The sequence below is a fragment of the Nansenia antarctica genome (genome assembly GCF_963989245.1).
Source record: "Nansenia antarctica genome assembly, chromosome: 1".
Taxonomy (NCBI): Eukaryota; Metazoa; Chordata; class Actinopteri; order Argentiniformes; family Microstomatidae; genus Nansenia; species Nansenia antarctica.
This window is the reverse complement of record NC_137674.1, coordinates 47,671,952-47,693,529: the sequence shown is the minus strand read 5'-3', so window position 1 is coordinate 47,693,529 and position 21,578 is coordinate 47,671,952. Positions and strand designations below refer to the sequence as shown.

Sequence of the window (21,578 nt, the reverse complement as noted above, 5' to 3'; positions counted from 1 at the left end):
GAGAACAATAGACTTCAGATAAACCTTTTTTTTCGTCTTCTTTTTTCCTAAGACTCAGAGTACAATCTGGAGTGAACGACAGAATGAGTTGTTTCTCATGGAAAAAAACGCCGTCCAGAATACAAATGAGGAGAGGTAGATCAATGTGAACACTGAGTGTTGTTTTAGTCTTGTGTGATTCCCACTAGAGGATATGGTCTAGCCTGCTCACATGAAAGCTGAACTTCGATGGCAAATAGATACAGTGCATCCATTTATCAAGATGAGCCATTGTGTGTTTTTTTTTTCTCACTTACATGAGCTGTTAGTAGAAGGCTAGGTTTCTCTGTGGTAACACTGCTGTGTGCTGTACGTGACTATGGAGGTGGGAGGTTGGGGGGATCGGTCTGACAGGTCTGACACCCCCCTCCCCCCATCTGGGACTCACTGTCACTGTTAGTTGGCTGCCTCCTCACTCTCCAGATGTGTGTGTGTCACTGAACATGTGCTGTGAGGTGTCTGTTTAGGTGTCTTTATAAGCATGATTAGGGCCTGATCGGAGATAGCAAACATTTGGACATTTGGAATTTTAAAATGTACTTTGCAGTTGTATCAAAAAAATAAGTGTATGGCTTATTTCCCTGCATGTGTTTGATATCATTCCTTATTCCATTTCATTTCATTACAATGAGCCCATTCTCCGATTTCTACCTCCACCAGCCTCCCCTGCAACACAACAACAACGTCATGTACATTGTTTCCAAAAAGCTCCCTATGACCATTCTGGGCGTGAACCAAAAACAGCCCAGTTTTGGGAACAGTAATACATCACTGGTTGCAAACATGCCCTAACGGGTGGGACCGTGCATGTGTAAGGAGCATGATGTGGTTCATAGCACCTCCACAACACTGAGCTGTGGCTGGGCTCCAAATGGAATGAGTCATCCCCTCTACCCCCCTGTACAGTTTATCTACTGTAAATAAAATAAATAAATAAAATGTTTAAAGAAATCTTAATTCTGACTTCTTCTAGCATTATGACTGCCAATGGTCCCTGGCGCGAGCATAGATTACCAAATGGAATAAGTCATCCCCTCTACCCCCATATACAGTTTCTCTACTGTAAATAAAACAAATCTTTTTTACATTTTTTAATTTTATTTTTTCATCTTAATTCTTCCTTCTTCTGGCATTATGACTGCCATGGCCTGAGCAGGGATCTTTTTTTCTTCCTATGACTGATGGATGTATTTGTTGGAAGTCGCTTTGGAGAAAGGCGTCTGCTAAATGGCAAAAATGTCATGAGTGAAGAGTAGTGCTGTAAGCACTATGGTGAACATTACACACAGCCATTCAGGGAATAAGGACTGGCAGGAGAACCTCATCCAGTCCTTTCTACTGCTCCTTGGTAATAGCTGCTAGTGGTCTATTTGGAAGTCAGCTATTGATTGAAGGAGAGTGCTGTAGCTGTAGCTATTGTTGTATTGTATTGTGTTGTTGCTATTGTTGTATTGTATTGTATTGTGTTGTGTTGTAGCTGTAGCTATTGTTGTATTCTATTGTGTTGTTGCTATTGTTGTATTGTATTGTGTTGTTGCTATTGTTGTATTGTATTGTATTGTGTTGTGTTGTAGCTGTAGCTATTGTTGTATTCTATTGTGTTGTTGCTATTGTTGTATTGTATTGTGTTGTGTTGTGCTGTAGCTGTAGCTATTGTAGCTAGAAACCTCACACGGACTCTAAAGCCCAATTTATACTTCTGCGTAAAATCGACGGCGTAGCCTACGCGTAGGCTTGCGTAGGCCCGCAGCCTACGGCGTAGGTTGACGCGCACCTCTCCAAAAATGTAACTACACGGCAGTGCCTACGCAACCGTAAGCACTGTGATTGGTCCACTTGGTAGCACATGATTCCGACATGATTCCGACTCTCTCGTAGACCAAAATGCGGAAGCCATGACAGAAATGTCATTTACTTTTTCTGTAATTACTTATTAATAAAGATTTGAAAAATTATGATAACCATCGTATTATCTTAGTTTAATGTCATTTCAATGCATCATAGAACTTTTATTTACAACAAGCATAACAAAAAGAAATCGCTATTATGCTGCTTTGAGTACACTGTTCCAACGGAGCGCCCTATGGAAGCGTCAGGCACAGCCTTCCTATAAGGAGCGCGATTCACATTTACGAGATGTACAATCCTGTTTATTTAGAAATAAATGATTAGTTACAGGGCTGTTCGTTGGGTTTAAATTATATTTATGATAGACATATTTAATGTAAAGTTATCTATAAGAACTGTGATTGGTCCGCTTGGTAGCGTCACATTCCGACTCTCTCGTAAATGCGGAAGTCATGACAGAAATGTCATTTACTTTTTCTGTAATTACTTATTAATAAAGATTAGAAAATGTATGATAACCATCTTATTATCTTAGTTTACTGTTATTTCAATGCATTATAGACCTTTTCTTTAAAACAAGCATAACAAAAATAAGTTTTTGGGCTATTATGGCGCTATGAGTACACCGACCGACGCGACGCGACCAACGTAGAACTATAAATTGGGAGAGCCCTTGCATAGCCTACGGCGTAGGCGTGCGTAAATTCGACGCAGAAGTATAAATTGGGCTTAAGAGTAATGATGGTTATTTTCCTCTGTCTTTCTCCATCCCCCCCCCTCTGCATCTCCCGTTCCCATTCCCGCTCGCTCTCTCTCTCTCTCTCTCTCGTTCTCTCTCTCTCAGAATAGACTTAATATCCACTGTTCTTGACACAATTCTCTAGGTAGATCTGAAGTGTTTCTTTCGCTCTTACAACAATGCACTAGTCTCTCTCTGGCTATTTCTGGAGCAAGGTTTATCAATACTTAAACGCTTTACTTACTTTGAGTTTTAACTTGAAACTTTGACAGCCTATCTCTTCTACTTCCACAGTCTCTGTGTGTCTTCTTTGAGCTGGCTGTAACAGCGTTCATTCTGTAGGTCATATCTTAATATGGCGCCACATTCTCTACCCCCTGGATTGACTCTCTGCTTTCAACTGACAAGACGGTACTGCAGATTGGAAAGAGCTGTTTTATGAGCCAGACAGCGAGAGACCGCCCGCTTTTCCAGGGAACAGCAAGTCATGGCAGAGACAGCCTTTTTAATCTCAGCTGGCCTCATCTCCTTCTCATCTTCCTCTTCTTCCTCCCTTTTTAGTACCTAAACTCCAAGGTTGTGTCCTATAATATACAGTATAATCCAAAACGTGCGTACTACTTAGAATGCAGCCATGCAGTCGCTGTGCTGTCTATAAGTAGTATGCTAGTGTGGACATTGGATGGTCGTGGAAGTCTGCTCTACTGCAATGATGATACAGGAGATGCCTGGCAGGGACTGGTCGGTCTGTCTGTCTGTCTGTCTGTCTTCACGTGTTTGTCTGTCTGTCTGTCTGGTTGTTTCTCTGTCTGTATGTTTGCACTTGTCTGTCTGTCTGTCTGTAGCTCAGTGCAGTATTGAACACCACAGTGGGAGCATCTGTATCGAACGTCTGTTCTCAGAGTCTTTGTTACACGGCTGTTCCTCTCCACCACTCGGAGCTGTGAGTTTTAATTGCAAACAAATCACTATGACAGATAACTACGACAAGGGAGGAGTAGGGGGGTGGGGTGTGTGTGTGTGTGTGAGGGGGGGCTGATGATGAGGCGTTGCCGTGACGACGGCATCGGCGTAACCTTGCAGCGATGGGAAACGCCGGGCAGGAGGGGATTAAAGAACAACTTAACACTTCACAACCTCGCCTGTCTGAATGAGAATGATGTTGACTGCTGTAGTTATCTCTCCCTGCTCAGACACACACACACACACCCCAGTAGAAACACGAGCACATGCACACACACACACACACACACTGACAGAAATACCCAGCCTTCTTCTCCTGGGAGAACTCTGTATCAGTCTGAAGACGTTAATGTTAAGCAGGTCTGAGTCGGGGGGGGGGGGGGGGGGGGGGAGAAACAACATGTGTGAGAGGTCTGAAAATCCTGGGGCGTTTATAGACATTTCTAACCTCAATGGAGATTATAATAAATACTAACTGATGCATACAGCATATGCTACACATACAAAACTCCAGCTTGTCCTTCAATGGATTTTGATCAAATTCTTTCACAACAAGAGGCAGAGAACTATTACAAATGTATACAATTTGATTTTGGCTGTTTTGTCTCTGTGGAGGACATTGTGTCCTGTTGTGTTGGTTAATCAGGCATACACACACACACACACACACACACACACACACACACACACACACACACACACACACCACACTCAGGTGTACCAGATCATACCCATACCCTGGTCTGATCTGAACTGAACACTCTGTTGGCTAAATAAACACACACTCTGATGTGTTCCTGTAACCGTCACTGACAATGTGCCGACGTCACCCCCCCACCCCAGATAAGATCTCTGACACAACACACACCAGGTCTTCTGAGGGCGCTGTTCTGTTGATGTCATAGCACTGACAGGTTTGTTTTGTTTTACTTTTTCATTTGATGTGGCCTTTCCTGACCCAGGTTAGTCTCACTGGGATAAGAGGGAGGGACCAGCTCCAGGATGGATGCTGTTATAATAGTGTTTTGGTCACTGTGTTCTCTGAGTGCACTGGGGTCAGTTTCCTAAAAGCTTCGTAGCTTAAGTAGTACTTCCTTTTTCTCAACAACCCAGCTGCAAAGCAGCGAGAGAGTAACCACGGTAGAATCTGTGTTTGCAGGTGGGTCATTTTTTTTATACGGTGCCTTTTCCGTCCCCAGTACTAAATCATGTTGTATTTTGTCTAAATTTGGACAAATACTAATTCCATTAGGTTTTTCATGTATAGTCAATTGTTATTTATTATGAATACAATGATATGGGCTTCTAAGTTGTTGTTTTCTAAATTGTAAAAGCTTTGGTTAAAGATGTAAATTGGATTTTGCATGGGATTTGGGATGTCCCCAGTGTTGTTCATTCAACTTCAATCCAAAAAATAACTATTCAAAACATATACATTTCCAAATATGTTATTATTATTTCATTTTCCTGATCTATATCTATTGAAATCAAATATAGTTTTTATCTTTTTATTTTATTTTTTGTACAAAAAATTAAGGTTTTGCTTACAATATTGCTTGTCCCTGCGATCACTGTCCACCCTGTTATGCTGTGTTAATGTCCCTTTTAAAAGAAAACCATATTTTTCAATCACATCACTCTCATGAGGTGACATCACATCAGTGGAGGGGATTTCAAATGTGGTAAGCTGTGTGATTTTCTACCTCTTTTACCATCTGATTTTTATGTTTTTATCCAGTGAGTTTAATGTGGTTGACCATAACGTGTCCACCCTGTTATGCCTAAATATTGAGGAGATCAATCAAATTGAATAATTTCAAAAAAAGTATTTAGTGCAAATTAGATTCCTCATCAAGTATTCATGGTCATTCTAGGCATTATGCTAACACAGGCAGGCTAAAGGCTAACTTTAACTCAAAATGTCCACCCTGTTAGTGTCCACCCTGTTATGTGTCCACTCTGTTCTGGAGACACTCGCCCTATTCAACTACAGAGGGTATTCTAAATAAAATAAAGTGTAGGTGCCTGAGCTCGACCACTATGTTTTTCAGCAAGCTAGATATGTCCTTTATATAATAGAACATTAAAATATAGATAAATCAACAAGTTATGAAGTCCAAATGGCACCGTATTAAAAAAATGACCCAGGTCAGTCTTTGTGTGAGCTAATGAAATTCGCTAAATTAAGACTTTTGCTGGTGTAGGAGAGGAGTGAGCCTGGACCATCAAAAGAAATGAACACTTAGTCAAATTAGTAAAGCTACGAAGCTTTCAGGGAATTCGGTTCTGTTCTGTTTATCTGGTAGCAGTGAGTGAGTTCGGGTTGGATACTGAACATCATGACGACTCTGGTTTAGTCCAGATTAGGACCGTGAGATTAAAAAATCCCATTTTCAACTCTGTTTCTAACCCATTTTAATTCAGTACTGATTCACATTTTGTCCTGTCCTTTTCTTTAAGAGCTTTATAGCTATGACGAGACATCACCGTGTCGTGTGGATGTCAGTGCCCAGATTACACAGTACATTTCATGGCACGGTAGTGAAGATTAGGGCCGAGAGATTCAGAAAGCCCATTTTCAACTCGTATTTTGTACCGTTAATAAGAGCTTTATAGCTATGACAAGACGTCACTGCCAGTCGCGTGGGTGTCAGTGCCCATATTACACAGTGTATTTCATGGCACAGTTTCATCGCACGGTCAATTGAAGATTAGTCAACAGTGGCATATGGTTTTAGCACTAATTAGCAATTAGCAATGTTTAGCTTTAAGGCATTTCACGGGGGCGGGGGGGGTGAAGAACAAGCTGTCTCGACAAACCCACTCTCTCCCAAACCCTCTTCCACTCTTACTTTGTATGTACACCAGAGGAGACTGGTGGAGGTAGAAATCAGAGGACGGGCATTTGATACCATTCCTCATTCTGTTCCGTGCTTTACAATGAGCCCGTCCTCCGATTTCTACCTCCACCAGCCTCCCCTGGAGTGATTCCCCTTGGACCCTTGTAACAGCCCTCCTCCAGCTGGTCTCCACCCAGCAGCAGCCCTCCTCTGGCAGCCAGCGGTCCCCGCGGCTCTGGGTCTCTGTTTGAGGACCGGAGGCCTGAAGTGTTTCTTAATGCCTAGCACACTCCACCATCGCCCTGCGGTTAGCAGCTTGTAAACCTCTCATCGCTGTAGTCTCCATGAAGACCAGTCTGGTGGCTTTCTGGGTCAATTATATTGATGTTGGTGCAGAAATGTGGGCCATAGAATGAACCAGAAGACTGTTTGTGCAGGTTTTTGTTACAACCCAGCACTATGTTTTCATTGATTGTGGTCCAATAGTCCAATTCTATTTATTCATGGTCCTGAAGACCATTGTTGGTTGATTATCTGAAACAGATGTGTGTGAATGCTGGGTTGGAGGGTAGTAGGGTTCATCCCAGTTGAGGCTGGTGGAGGTAGAAATCGGAGGACGGGGTCATTGTAAGGCATCAAATGGAATGAGTGTTTAAAATCCATTCCTCATTCCATTCCATGCATTATTATGAGCTATCCTCCAATTTCTACCTCCACTTGCCTCCACTGGTTCACCCAGTATCTCCCACAGTCAGTCAGTCAGTCAGGCTAGCTTGTTGGAGTGTGTTTAGGCCATGCAGGTCTGCTATACTCTACTCCAAACCCTGTCCTATCTACCCTCTTAAGGCTGAATGCTTTACAAGTGTCCATTGAACACAGGCCATAGAGGCTGGAGTAACTGCCATTGTACACACACACACATTACCTAACCATTAATAGTCTTAATGGCGAGAGGGAGGACAGTAAAGAGGTGGTGGATGGCTGTGTGGCTGGTCGGTTGACTGGTTGGCATGTTGACTGGTTGGCTGGTGGACTGGTTGGCTGGCTGCCTGGCTGACTATAGGAGTGTGTAGAGTGGATGTAGTCTCTACAACATTGGAAGGGCACTGTCGCTCTGTGTTCTAAAAGGGAACATTTTTATGGAAGTGCTGAAGTTAGTTTTACAGTTTTTAGAAAGAAAGCAGTCCTAGCTCTATCTTATGGGAGGGACTGCAGTTCTTTGTGGTGGGAGAATGTCAGCAATTCTAGGTGGAAGTGTTTAAACAATTACATCTTGCTGATTTCATTTTTGGCTAGCACTGTGATTGCATCATTTGTTGCGATGATTGTGATATGTGGTTTTCCCAGGACTTCCTTAAGTGGAAAGCGCTTACTGTTAAAACTCTGGATTAGAGTGTCTGCTAAATAACCCAAAAGTAAAGAGAGGGACAGAGAGAGCCCACAGAAAGCCTTAACCTACAGTACCGTATTTAACTGTCTGTCTTTGTCTTTTGTTTTGTTTACTTTGATCAAAGTACCTCCTCCACAGCACTAAAGATAATTCTCCCGGTAAGTCTCTGTTGTGAGAAGTAAGCGTTTGTGTGGCAAGAGGCGTTCTGAGTATGCAAATCTTTAATCATAGTCATAACTACAGTTTGACCACAAGCAGCTTAGCTCAGAAATCTATTTTCACAATAATGTTATTTTAACAGGGACATTGTGTTCAACGGTAGATGTGGGTTCATGATCAGCACTGTACCAATTATGGGCCAGTTCCCTCACAATGCTGTACATTAAGCCAAGTCCTGGACTAAATAGCACTTTCAATGGTGAATCTCCATTAAATTACAAAACAACAACAAAATGGCCCTTACAACTCTCTTTCTCTTAAATCTTCAGTTTCACAGACAACCAAAATGACATCTGAAGACAACCAGATCACTAATGTCCTTTCTTTGTCATCGCCTCGCCCCATGTTAAACAGCTGCAGGGGAGCTGAGGAGAGGCATATTTAAACAAGAGCCGACCAGACCAGACACGACCGGACCACCAAGGTGAACTTGATCATAGCCTGAGGGGGATTGGAGGTCTGGATACACACTGAAGCTGTGTGTGTGTGTGTGTGTGTGTGTGTGTGTGTGTGTGTGTGTGTGTGTGTGTGTGTGTGTGTGTGTGTGTGTGTGTGTGTGTGTGTGTGTGTTAATTAACCAGGAAAGCCACCCTTTCTACTACTGAATATCAAATGAGTCCTTGTCTAGCTGATGAGTCTCAGACTGAACACATTGGCTTCAGTTATGACAACGGAGTGACAGAGAAGAGGTGGCCAGATCAGGAAATTACCTTCATGTTACATAATACATATTTCACAGGAAATCATTTGCAAAGCTGAGACAACGGCTTCTGTAATTGCGTTAGGCAGAGACCTTGAAATATTGATATGCAGTACATGTAAAATATTCATGAATACTTCACCTTGACAAACAGTGTATTTCAGGGCTTCTATCGTTCTATGTGTTTTCAGTCTTTCTTTGTCTGATATCAGTTTGTCTGTTTGGTAGAATGTTGATTTTACAGCCTCACACAGGCAATACTTGATCAATAATAACACAAAGAAAAGCCTTCTATTCAGATGCTCTATTCAACTGCAGTGTGTGTGTGTGTGTGTGTGTGTGTGTGTGTGTGTGTGTGTGTGTGTGCGTGTGCGTGTGTGTGTGTGCATTTGTGCATGTGTGTATAGATTCTTCTGTGCTTCATTGTGTGTGAGACAGAGGTCATGATTTCAAGCGCATTTTCTATCTCAATAGACTACCCTCGGCCTTGACACACACTGAGGCACTTGTCCACCTCTGGAGACAAAATGTTATCATGAATGCAACACACAAAATGCTCTTCAAATACAACGGCCTAGAACATTATCGTCATGCGTTATATCTCACTGTATAGTTCTGTGAGAAGAACGTATTCTTTCCAGATTTCCTAGACATCTGGAGAGGCTGGCGGAGGTAGAAATCGAAGGACAGGCTCAACGTTATGCACGGAATGGAATGAGGAAATGGTCTCAAACAGGTGTGATTTGGTTTGATTTTGATTTCTACCTCCAGCAGCCTCCACTGACCTCATTTGATAGGCCTACGCTTAATGCTCTGTGGGAAGAAAGCCTTATTTTCCAAATATGAATATTTCCTAGAGAGCCATCACAGTCTCCTGTCTCCCTGAGACTAAGTGAGAGAGGGAGCCAGAAAGCAGAATGAGGGCAGAGAGGAACATTACTGTAAGCCTCTTGTGAATAAATCTCCCAACGTGTGCTTGCTCAATTTGTACCAAGAGTTTTTTTTTATTTTTTTTACCCCTGCTTTGATGCATTTAGATGTATTAATTTATTCTCAGTGTTCATGCCAGAGCCACATAATGGCTTTCTTTTCTTGTTAAATGGGCCTTGAGAAATTCATGAGGTAATTAATCGCTGAGTTTTAGAGGAGAAACTCCATTCTGTATGAAAGGCAGGTCATTTGTGTCAGCACGTCTGAATAGGGCCAAGATGAAGGGGGCCATTTTGAGAGTGTCATAATAATGAAGACGATGTCGCCGCTGCTGCTCTTAGAGGGGACACAGTGCTGTCGTCAGAGGAGTGACAGTAATGTATGCATGCAGGAGATGGGTGCTACAACCAGACGGTCTCCAAAGTACCAGCGCTTTGACACCTGGGATCATCTCTCCCCATTTCCTTCTGTCATCGCAAATCAGCAAGATCCTGCAGTAATGAACTGTCACCAGTTCAAATCGAGATATATCACATGGATTAGCCTGTCTTTCAACTGTATGGTGCACTTTTTTTTTCTTTTTTTTTTCTTTTTTTTTTTACGGCCTGTTTGATAGTCGTCTTTTGGGTCAGGTTTTGGGATATTGTATCAATCATGTTGGTTTAGTTTGGTTTATTCTGTGTATTGTGTGTCTAGAGGTCAGTGTGGTTGTTTGATATTGTGTCACAATAACCTGGCTGACGAGGCCAGACGAGGGCCGCTGAGCTGAGCTGAGCTGAGCTGAGCTGAGGCATGCTGAGCTGAGCTAGGCTAGTATTTTCTCCTAAGAGTGTTCTAGTTGTTTGCCAGTGGGATTTGATGAGAGTAGTACAGAGGGCCACACGGCCTGATCTCATTAGGATGTTTGTATTCACCCTGAGGCATTTCCTGTTCTTAATAGTATTGACTCCGCCCACCCCAGAGACACACATTATACTTTATGGTTCCTTGTTGTTGGATGTGAATTTCAGTTCCAAATTGAATTCCAATTAACACTTAAATAGAAACCCCTTCTTAATAATATAGCCTATAGCCTATACATAATACATATAGCCTTACAAATAAAAATGATTAGATCTTTATAGATACATGAGGTGCTTAGAATGGTGTGTCTTTAGAAACCTTTAATAGACTTCATAACAGGGCGTCTCAGGTCAAGTGTGTTTGATACCATTCCTCATTCCATTCCATGCATTACAATGAGCCCGTCCTCCGATTTCTACCTCCACCAGCCTCCCCTGACGTGGGTATATCTGTGTTTGTAGTCTGCGCTGGAATGCTGGCTGGTGACATGGCGTCCAGGAGGATGTTAGTTTAGGTCACCATGTTCTACTGCCAACATCTGCTTCTCATGGAGCAGCTCTGACATGATCCCATTTCCTAAAGCCTTGTCATGTTTAGACAGAGAGATTAGCTTTGTGTCACACTCAAAACATTCCCCCTCATCTATTTCAACCACCACCTCCCCTCTCTCCTATTTGAACCCTTTCCTTCTCTCCCTCTATTTCAACCTCACCATTCACTTCTCCATTTCCCCCTATCTCACTCATTTTAACCTCCCCCTCTCTTCCCCATTTCAACCTCTCTCTCTCTCTCTCTCTCTCCCTCTATTTCAACCTCCGCATTCACCTCCCCATTTCCACCTCTCTCCACCATCTTCACCCTCTTTCTCACATTTCACCCCTCCTCTCTCCTCCATTTCACCCTCTCTCCCTTAGGTTAAACCTCCCACTCTTAACCTCCCCCTTTCTCCACCCTGATTTCCATGTCCCTCTCTCTCCAAGCAGAACATCACTTCAGCTCACACCACACTAACACACTGCAAGGTAAATGGTGGCCACTGACTGGAACAGGTTACAAAGTATAAATGGAGGCTGGCGGAGGCAGAAATCAGATGACGGGTTCATTGTAATTCATGGAACGGAATGAGGAACGGTATCAAACACGTGTTTACCTCCTCTACCTCCATCAGCCTCCCCTGCAAAGCATGGTGCTGTGTTTGTATTCAGACTGGGAACTGCCGTCGTGGTTCCTTTCACCCATCAGCAATGCAAATGATGATTATAATTTAGAGGCGCTCATTCGCCAGAGGGGTTTTCCATTGTAGAACGCTTCTTCACTGTTCTCAAAAACTGAAGGACGCTTGATGTGATGATTTGCTGTCTTTGTTGAATGTATTGTTTTTATAAGACATATCTGTATTGAATTTGAGTTAAATGTGTGTCACAGACCCTATGGACAGTGTATCTTGGGAATGGGAATCCTAATGAGTGATTTTAAGGAACAGTACAGTACATGCTTTCATTAGTTATAGGGTCAAAGGTCACCAAAGAGGGGACACTCTAGAGCTTTACTCTCAGCTTTACTCTTTACTCCATTGTCTTTAAATGGGCCACAGAAGATGTTCAGACATGATTCCCTGTCTTTTGTGATTGTATAGCATTGCAACCCTATCTGGGTAAATATAAACCTCATTAGTAGAGATGGTATATAGACACCAGGGAGTTATAGAGGAGATGGTATTGAAATGCTATAGTTTTCCACTGTACACACCCTTCACTTATAAAGACAAGAAGAATGGACAGTTGGTGTGTGTATGAAAAGTAATATTATCTGTAGTATAGATTGATAGCTTCTTTAGTCATGGTTTCTGTGTTATTGCTTTGTATATCTTTGAAGACATACAGTAACTTCTATGATACTCCATGGGGGTACTCATAGTAAACAGTTGTTGCTGCGTTTGTTATGTTGTTTCTAATATACAACGGAAATACAAATAGCCATTACCTGTTAGTTTAACTACCATGCACCGGTTTATGGTATACATTAGCTCTCTCAATACCATCGTGTGGTTTCTAAACAGAGGGGGGCGCCCTCATCTCTATATTAGAATAGCCTGCAACCTCATTCTCATAGAAGAAAAGCTTTGAATTTGCATTTGTCTTAATGACCATAAAGTAAAAGCTTCATGCATTATTGATCGAAACTAATTAAAAGAGGTGTGCGTTAAGGGCATGTGCATCAATTATTAATTGCAATTCTATAATCATGTGTGTCATCCGTTTTCAAACATGTTTCCCCTATGAATGGTTCATTACACAGCCGTTTTTGCATCAATTGTCTTCGCATGATGTCATTTTCATGGTACAGTAACGTAATGAGAATAGGCCTGTGTAGAGCTATTAGCTCAAGATTTAGGATCAAATTATCGATATTATAAGATTTTTTATTTCTATGATTTTTTTATTTCTACAATGAACACATTTAGTAAATCTATTTTGGAAAATAATAATAATAACAAATAAATAAAAACATCTAAAACAAACCATTGTGATTCCATCTAAGTTGTTTTATAGCCTACCACAGTTTTGTACAGAAAGTATGAGGGGAGCTCGGCCACGCGGTGGACACTAGGACATTGTGATACCGCGGCCTGAGAGGAGTCGGTCCCTAGGAGAGGAGGAGGAGGAGGAGGAGGAGGTCCGCCCGGAGTCCGATGAGACTCACCGCTGCGCTCTCCTTCAGTACGCTGAGAGCTCCCTGTCAGTGAGGCAACCACGCAGTCTTCCAGTTGCAATTACTTGAACTTTAGGGATTTTATCATGCTATTTCTTCTGCTCTGTGCAAGCTGAAAAATACTTGGACTTATCGTTTTCTTTTGCAAACCGCGGGGCGATTTTACGTTTGCAATTTGCGGTGAATTTCATGCAGGTTGCTGGGATTCTTACTACACCGTGAAAAAGTTATGGACAAGTATTTTTGTGGTCGGGAATGATAGGCCATATCAACTCATGATATGTGCGTCCAAAAGTCAACTTATACACGTGTATTATAATTTCCTAGCGTGTTTTCATTGATCAAATGTCGCCCGCAGTTGCCAGTTCAATGCTGTAAATCATTTGTGTGGATGGATACAATGAAGCAAACGGCCGCTGTTGCGGAGATGCTGGTGGCTCCAAAGGATGGTTTAGAGATGCGGTCGGAGAGGAAGGAGTACGAGACGCGCTCCTGCAGAGACAGAATGGAGGGAGAGGCGGACCGGGTGCGCACCCGGGAGAGGCTGGAGGCCACCCTAGCGGGACTGGGAGAGCTGGAGTACTTGAGACAACGGCAGGGATTACTGGTCCGAAATGTGCTGAATCTCCAAGAGGACGCAAATCTAACGGGAGAAGATAAAATGTGCGTTGAGGAGAATTACTTGAACTCGGAGGAAAAGCTGTTGGAGGAAAACATTTTGTTGCTGAGAAAACAACTGGTAGGTATAATTGATAAAAGCTGTTGTTTTATAAGAGATTATTATTCTGCGTTATAGTCAAAATTACCTGTGTGGAATACAATGTTTTGTGCTATGTTTGCACTGCTGGATTTAGTCCATCCTAAATCTTCAAACGAAAGTCTAGACTCGTTCTGTATCCATGGAAAAATGTAACATCATGATAAAAGTTGGTCACGTTGAGTGCGCTGATCCAGGCAGGACTAGAGGTGCCAAAAGATGAGGTAGTGGTTAAGCTAGAGGGCTATGACGGTTTTAACAATTATAGAAATTACATTTATAGGGCTACTAACCGCTATTTAATGATGTGCTCTTAGCAGATTATGGCCTCTAGCAAATCATTTCTATATGGCTATAAAAAAGATGCATTTCAATAGGTCTATGTTTTCATATGGGACATTTTTAATTGCGCATTTTGTGAACAATGGAGTGACAAACCAATTTAAAATGTAACTGTCAAGTTAAGAGTTAGAATGAAGTTGGCAAGGCACCAGCCTATCCCGATGCAAGCCAGTTGGCTTCAACAGAACAGGCGGTTCCCAGAGAAACGACAGATCGACTGAGGGAGAATGGCAGGATGACCATTAGAAAAGACTGAGTGTTATTTAAATCAAACTTCCTGACCGTGGAAGGAGATTCCTCATGTTCTAATGCGGTCTGTGAGGGGGTCCAGCCCCGTCAATGAGATTTGGCGATCAGTTACAATGGATGGGGCGACTGAAATTAACTTTTACAAGCAGATCTCCAACCCCCCGCTGATGTTAGAGGATGCTGAGGAGTTATGGCCCGGTTGTTTCAGATGAAGCCCTTTAAACCGGTCAAAACACACCTGGTTTCAATTCTAGCTTGAGTAATGCGTTGACTTCAATAATCAGGATAAGAAATGGATGGAACAAGTTCAAATTGTTGCACTTTTCCCCCTAGGAAATAGATTAGATTATACATGTATTTAACCCCATTTTATAATTTTAGATTAGTCTCAAGACAGTTCCCAAATGACCACATTGAGAATTTGACAATGACATCTGTACAAATAGACACACTGACACATCCCCATTGGTGTGTAAATTCATACTATTAACACAATATGAGGATAATGATATTCATCTTCCAAACAACCAGTTCGCACTGCCTGTCTGGCTGTCTTGCCGTTGCAAATGGTACTTTGTGTGTAGAAAAGAGGTCTCCCAAGCCCTAGCCCTGCTCTGAGCCATTAATCACCCCAGTGTGTCCTGTCAGAGAGCTGGGTCTTTATAGCCTGGCTGCCTTCTACAGCAGAGGAAGTAGCTCTAAACACTCACCATAGCCCAGCCCAGACCAGACTAGCCTAGCCCGGACGGATCTGTGTTGCATTACTGGCCGCCTGTCTCTTAGAGCTAATTGCTAACTAGGGCTGAATGCAGGGAATGGTTTCAATGGCAGGTAATTTGGAGTAATAGTCTTGTGTGGCCAGCCTATGGGGCCGTCAGGTCTACATTTTCATTGGTCTCTTTGAATCAACCATTTAAAGAACAGCAGAATGTACCACATGATCTGGGTGTTGTCATTTGGGACCCATTCCATTCTACATAACCCACATGTTTGAGGGAGGGCCGTGTTGTGTTGTGCGTGAGATGGAAGTCTAATTCAGTCTCTGGGTGGGTACTAATGGGTCCTGATAAGCAACAACACGATCTGATCAACGTCTTTAAAGACTCACAGGAGACCGGACAGTCTATTGACTTCCACAATCATAATTCAAGACTGTGGGTTTAATCAGAACCCTTCTGAAGTTAAAGGAGATAGAAATCGATAGGCGGGCCGGGCACGCTGTTATGTTAGCAACAGTGCTGGGGCAGTTCTGTTCAGGGTGGCTAAATTAGAATCATGTCTCGTGGGGAAAAAACAATGCTGTTCAGATAGAAATATGTTGTGTAGAACAGGTGTGAGTAGAATCGTGGGGTCCGGCCAGCTCTATACATTCCATTTCTATCTGCAATATAATCAATGTTTCACCTCCCCGACAGTGGCTCAGTTCCAACGTCCACACTAGCCTACCATATAGAGCAGGGGAGGCTGGTGGAGGTAGAAATTGGAGGAATGGCTGATTGTAATGGATGTAACAGATGTAATGTAATTTCTACCTCCACCAGCCTCCCCTGATATCAACTACAGGGCCAATACATTGCCCCACTCTATGTGTTGTTGTTGTTGGAACACAACCAGACTCCATACACCCCTGAATGTCACACAGAGCTGATGATGATGTCATACAGGATGTGAGGTCTAACTGTTTCCTGTTTCCCTGCAGAACTGCCTGCGGAGGCGGGACGCTGGCCTGATCAACCAGCTGCAGGAGCTGGACCGACAGATCAGCGACCTCCGATTGGACACAGAGGTGTCACATGACCACGTGGAGACTGACAGCCGCCCAAGCTCAGGTGAGTCGGGTGTTCTAGAATGTGTAGGTTCTCGAATGCTCTGGAATGTCTAGATTCTAGAATATGGCCTGGGTCTCTTAAATATCTGTAATGTCGAATATGAATCTAGAATGACTAGAAACCATACATACAGTCATAATAATCTATCAAACATGACGTTGGTCTTCCACATAAAGTTCATATGGTGCCTCTACATACAGAGTCAGTGGGAGTTTAGTCTCAAGTCAGTCGAGTTGGCAAATGAATACAACCACGACCAAGAAGTGACAATGCATCAGTATTTGCAGATGTCGGTATTTAACTTTTCGTCAGGGCTTTTTTTTTCTTTTTCGATCTTGCATTCTCTCGCGCGGAGGAATGAAGCACCCATTGTGTGTGAGGACTAATATGGTCAACCACACACAGGCTGAGAGAGCAGAGGCTGGTGGCAGGCTGCTGAACGCTCTTGTGACTTGTATACATTCCACATTCCGAGAGCTGGGAGGTCAGTTTGGGCAGTGGGACACACCGAGACTCGCCACAGCACATTTTAATGCTGTGAAGTTACACAGCGTTTGTGGCCATTGTGGCCTTTCAGGTCATTTTTCTCCAAATGTTTTTGTTTCGTCTAGCTTTCAGACAGATCTGGGCCCAATCCTTTTTTTGGGGTTGGTATGGAATTAGCATTCCTGTCTAGTCCAAAGCTCAATATATCAGAAGTATGCCAGGAAATTACAGAGGCAAAGCTATGCTGCTCCAAATAGCAGATCCGTTATTCTGAGACTAAACTCTATCCAACACAAAAGCATGTTTCTTAACTGCCTGAGATTTCGGCCTTCATTCTTTTAATAGCTCAGGCTGTCTCCTAATAAATTGTTGGATGACAGCTCCCTGCCTGCGGGGTGTAAAATCAGTGTGTTAAAATGTTCCTCCTCTCTCTCTCGCCCCTCTCCTCTCTCTGTCTCTCTCGCCCCACTCTTCCCCCTCTCTCTCTACCCCCCTCTCTCTCTTCCCCTCTCTCTCTCCAGGCTTTTATGAGCTGAGTGACGGGGCGTCAGGCTCCCTCTCCAACTCCTCCAACTCTGTGTTCAGTGAGTGTTTGTCCAGCTGTCGCTCCAGCACCTGCTTCTGCAGTCCCCTCGACACCTCGCTGTGTGCCTCGGAGGGCAGGCTACGCTCCGCAGGTGAGGACCCCCAGAGCGCCTGTAGGGTGTGTGTGAGTGAGTGCGCCTGTGTATATATGTTTGTGTGTGTGTGTGTGTGTGTGTGCATGCACGAGTGTGTTTGTGTGTGCGTGCATGTGTCCATGCGTGTGAGTGCATGCGTGTGTGTGTGTGCGTGCGAGAAAAAATCAGTGTGTGTGCATGTGCGTGTGTGCGAGAAAGAGACAGTGTGTGTGTGTGTGTGTGTGTGTGCGTGTGTGTGTGTGACGGGACGAGGTGTTTGATGTCACATGTGGCCAGTCTGGGGACCTGGGGAGAAGTCTGAATCCTTTTGTTCTCCGTGCTGTGTAAACACTCACTCTTCCCTTCCTTGAAGACCACCACCCCCCTGTCACCCGCCCTGCATTCACAAACCAGCAGCAGTAGTTCAGTCATTTAATCCTGGCCCCAGTTCAACTTGCAGCACTTTAAATTTTGTTTTTACCATTAGTAGGGTTTGTTTTGACAACACTGCGATGTATAAAAGACTAGGAAACCCCCAACATTGGCAGCGGGAGGTGTAGCTTCCCCTACAAGGCCCAGGCAGATGTCACAAACACACAGTTCCACAGCCACACCTATGATGCAGCTCAAACAACAAAAGGTCCATTAACACGTCTAAACCAACTGGCCACTTAATTTGCATGTGGATAGGAAGCATGCTTAACCTATCAACAACACACACACACGCGCACGCACACACACACACACACACACACACACACACACACACACACACACACACATACACACACTCTTTCTCGCAGACAGACTGTAGGTGTGTCTAGGTGCTGCATACCGTTGTCAAATACATTAGTCAAATATTGAAGGAATTTTGAGGCATGCCTGATTTAGATTGGAGTTTGCATATTTGGGGGACTATTCCCATTGGTTCCAATAAAACCAGTAAAAGTCATTCAAGCGTAGCTCATGTATTTCAATGTATTCAAATCAGGTCTTAACACAACACGCCAGTGCATTCAGGTTGACGTTGCAGAAATGCTGACATAATATTGTTTATTGTACTGTAGTCGAGTTCCTTCACACACAAGCTACTGTTTTCAATACATACATTAATACCGGATGTTGTGATATTTTTCGGTGATAACGAATAGAACTAACTTTTTTTTGTTTCCTCTCTTCTCTGCAGATGAGCTGGGCAGCTGTGCAGAGTGTGAGGGCCAGTATGATGACCAGGGGTCAGGGTCAGGGACGGTCCGAAGGTCCGTCTCCGCCCCCTACACCCCCTCCTTGGACCCCACCACCCCCGCTTCCTCCTCGGACGGCCAAACCAAGTACCACTGTGACCTGATCGCTAAGAACGGCAGCGACGTCTACCGCTACCCCAGCCCCCTCCACGCCGTGGCCGTCCAGAGCCCCATCTTCTTCACCTCTCTGGCCGGGGGCCACAGCAAGGAGGACGGGGGGCTGGCGAAGAGCGGAGAGGGCGGGGTCTCCTCCGGTGACGGACAGAAGCTCGACCAACCCCCGGTGCCCCAGAGCACGTCCTGGCCCGCCTCCCACACCCCTTCTCACAAACGATTGGACAATTACATCTACTGTCTGCTCCAGAGGAGAGCTCTGCCGATGAGGCCCAACAAGCCGCGGACGAGCATCAACACCGACCCGTCGAAGAGCATCCTCCGGCAGGCTAGCCTGTGTGTGAGGCAGGCCGGTGTAGGCCAGGCCCAGGGCAGGACCCAGGACCTCAAACCCAACTGGCAGACGTGTCTACAGGCTGGAGGTCCCAGTAACTCTCACCCTGACGCCAGTGCCAGCGCAGCCTCCCCCCAGAGACAGTGGTCAGTGGAGAGTAGAGGGGAACCGGCAGAGAACGGGCTGACCCACTCTCTAGGCCCGGCTCAGAACGGATACGCCATCAACACCAATGACACGCACGCCAACCTCAACACCAATATAAACACCAATAGCCTGTTGAAGAAGAAGGGTGGTTCCTTATCGTTAGCCAATAAAGGACTTCCGTCGTCAACCACGGCCCCTCCTAAGGATTACCAGGACCTGGGCGCCCCCAACGCCAACTCTTCCCCCAAAGAGGCCAAGCATCTGTACTACCCGGCGGTGGAGGACGCCAAGGCCTCGCAGGCGGCCGCAGGGAGGACCCCCACTCCCAAGAAGAACCCCACGACCCTCCCGAGTGCGCAGGCCGTTAAAGACGATAGACCCAGCCTGGAGCTGGTCAGTGTGGGCTCCTCTTCCCAGAGCCAGGACGAGGGGTGCGGGGGAGGCGGTCACATGGTCAGCGCCCAGTACATCCCCGCCCAGCGGCAGACCGTCAAACTCCGCAAGGGCGGCGGCAAGAATGTGAAGATCGTCAAGGTGAAGAGCGCCGCGTCGCTGAAGCCCCGGGCGGAGGGGCGCTGCCAGCTTTTGCCGGAGGCGGGGGCGGCGGTGGCGGCAGTGGCGGCGACAGGGGGGCGGGAGAAGCACAGGTCTGGCACCAGGAAGTCCCGCCCTCTGGAGGAGGTGGTTCACGTGCACAAGGCGTCCAAGAGGGTGTCGTCCTCCCGTGCCAGACGCCACATCCCGGCGGCCATCCCGGAAGGCCGCGTGATGGACAAGCACACGAGCGCGTCCGCGACCCCCGGCAAGTCGACGTCGGCTTCCAGGCACCACGGTCACCACGGACACCACCACGGGCGGGAGGCGGTGGTCGCCAAGCCCAAATACAAGCGTAGCGACTACCGTCGCCTGAGGGCCATCACCGAGCTCCCCTACGACGAGGCCCTGAGGCGGGCTCACCGCAGGCAGAAGAGGGAGCTGCTGGGCCAGGTGTCCTCCACCACCATGTACCTCCCCCCCAACGTCCACATCGCCAGCCCCTACGCCTACGTGGGCAGCGACTCCGAGTACTCGGCGGAGTGCGCCTCCCTCTTCCACTCCACCATCATGGACACCAGCGAGGACGACCGGAGCAACTACACCACCAACTGCTTCGGCGACAGCGAGTCGAGCGTGAGCGAGGCGGACGGGGAGAGCACTACGACCAGCGACTCGGAGGAGAGCGCCGTCGGGATGAACTGGGCTCAGTTCGGGCAGGCGGCCGCGGCGGGGCCCCAGGAGATGACCCCCGCCCAGGCCAAAGCCTTTGTCAAGATCAAAGCCTCCCACAACCTGAAGAAGAAGATCCTCCGCTTCCGCACGTCAGGGTCCTTGAAGCTGATGACCACGGTATGAGGGCCGATAGCGTAGCAGTAGGGAACGTATCTTTGCCAATCAAATTGGCCCCCCCGCCCCCCATTCTCTCTCGCTGCCCAATAAGTGCCTAGGATGGTTTTAGGTCTCTGCTCAAACTGGGCCTGCTGCGTTCAGGAGAACACAATGTCACAGACACGTTCAGGCACAAGCGTATTACAAGCGGTGTAGAACGGACAGAACTTGTGATAAGGATTCGGGGTCAGGTTCTAGCCACCTCGTTTCTATTTTCTCTCAACATTTTGGACATTTCACCCTTCTGAACGCACCGTTGCTCTCGGAGAGGTTTCTAAAGACATTTCATTGGGATGTGAGGACGTGTACCAGCTGTCCAGCAGCCTCCCCCTCCCTGCACTTTCTGATTGACGTCAGACAGGATGACAAAAAGCATCTGACTTGTAGCCTTGTTGTTATGTTGCCGTATGTAGCCGTTTGTTTTGTATTTATTATGAACTTTAACCCCCGCGGTGTGCATCTCCACGGCAACTCATCTGTACATGCTTTTAACGGTCCAGGTTTACCTTTTTTTGGATGAAAGATATTTAAAACGTTAATATATTTGGTTGGGTACAGTACTTCCTGGAAATACGTGGTCTGATTTGAATAGTATGAGTTGAAGCAGATTGAGGATTACTTAAAAGTGACTCTATGGAATGATCATGGAAGAGGTAGAATCCATAGGACTGAAAAAAACAACATGTTTTGGACGACTGCTGAACAAAAACCATGGTACTCTTTCATATACAGTGTAATGTACACATAAGAACATAAGATATGCATGAGT

At 45.3% G+C, this 21,578-nt stretch overlaps 1 protein-coding gene across 1 annotated transcript; it reads left to right on the top strand.

Moving 5' to 3' along the window:
* Positions 1-13,614: 13,614 nt before the first annotated feature.
* dact1 (dishevelled-binding antagonist of beta-catenin 1) lies at positions 13,615-20,776 on the top strand (the record flags this gene model as incomplete). Its single annotated transcript, XM_080542705.1, has 4 exons — positions 13,615-13,962; positions 16,271-16,400; positions 17,408-17,563; positions 18,732-20,776. 4 exons carry the CDS (start codon positions 13,615-13,617, stop codon positions 20,774-20,776), a joined length of 2,679 nt encoding a protein of 892 aa, XP_080398831.1.
* Between the last annotated feature and the right edge of the window lie 802 nt (positions 20,777-21,578).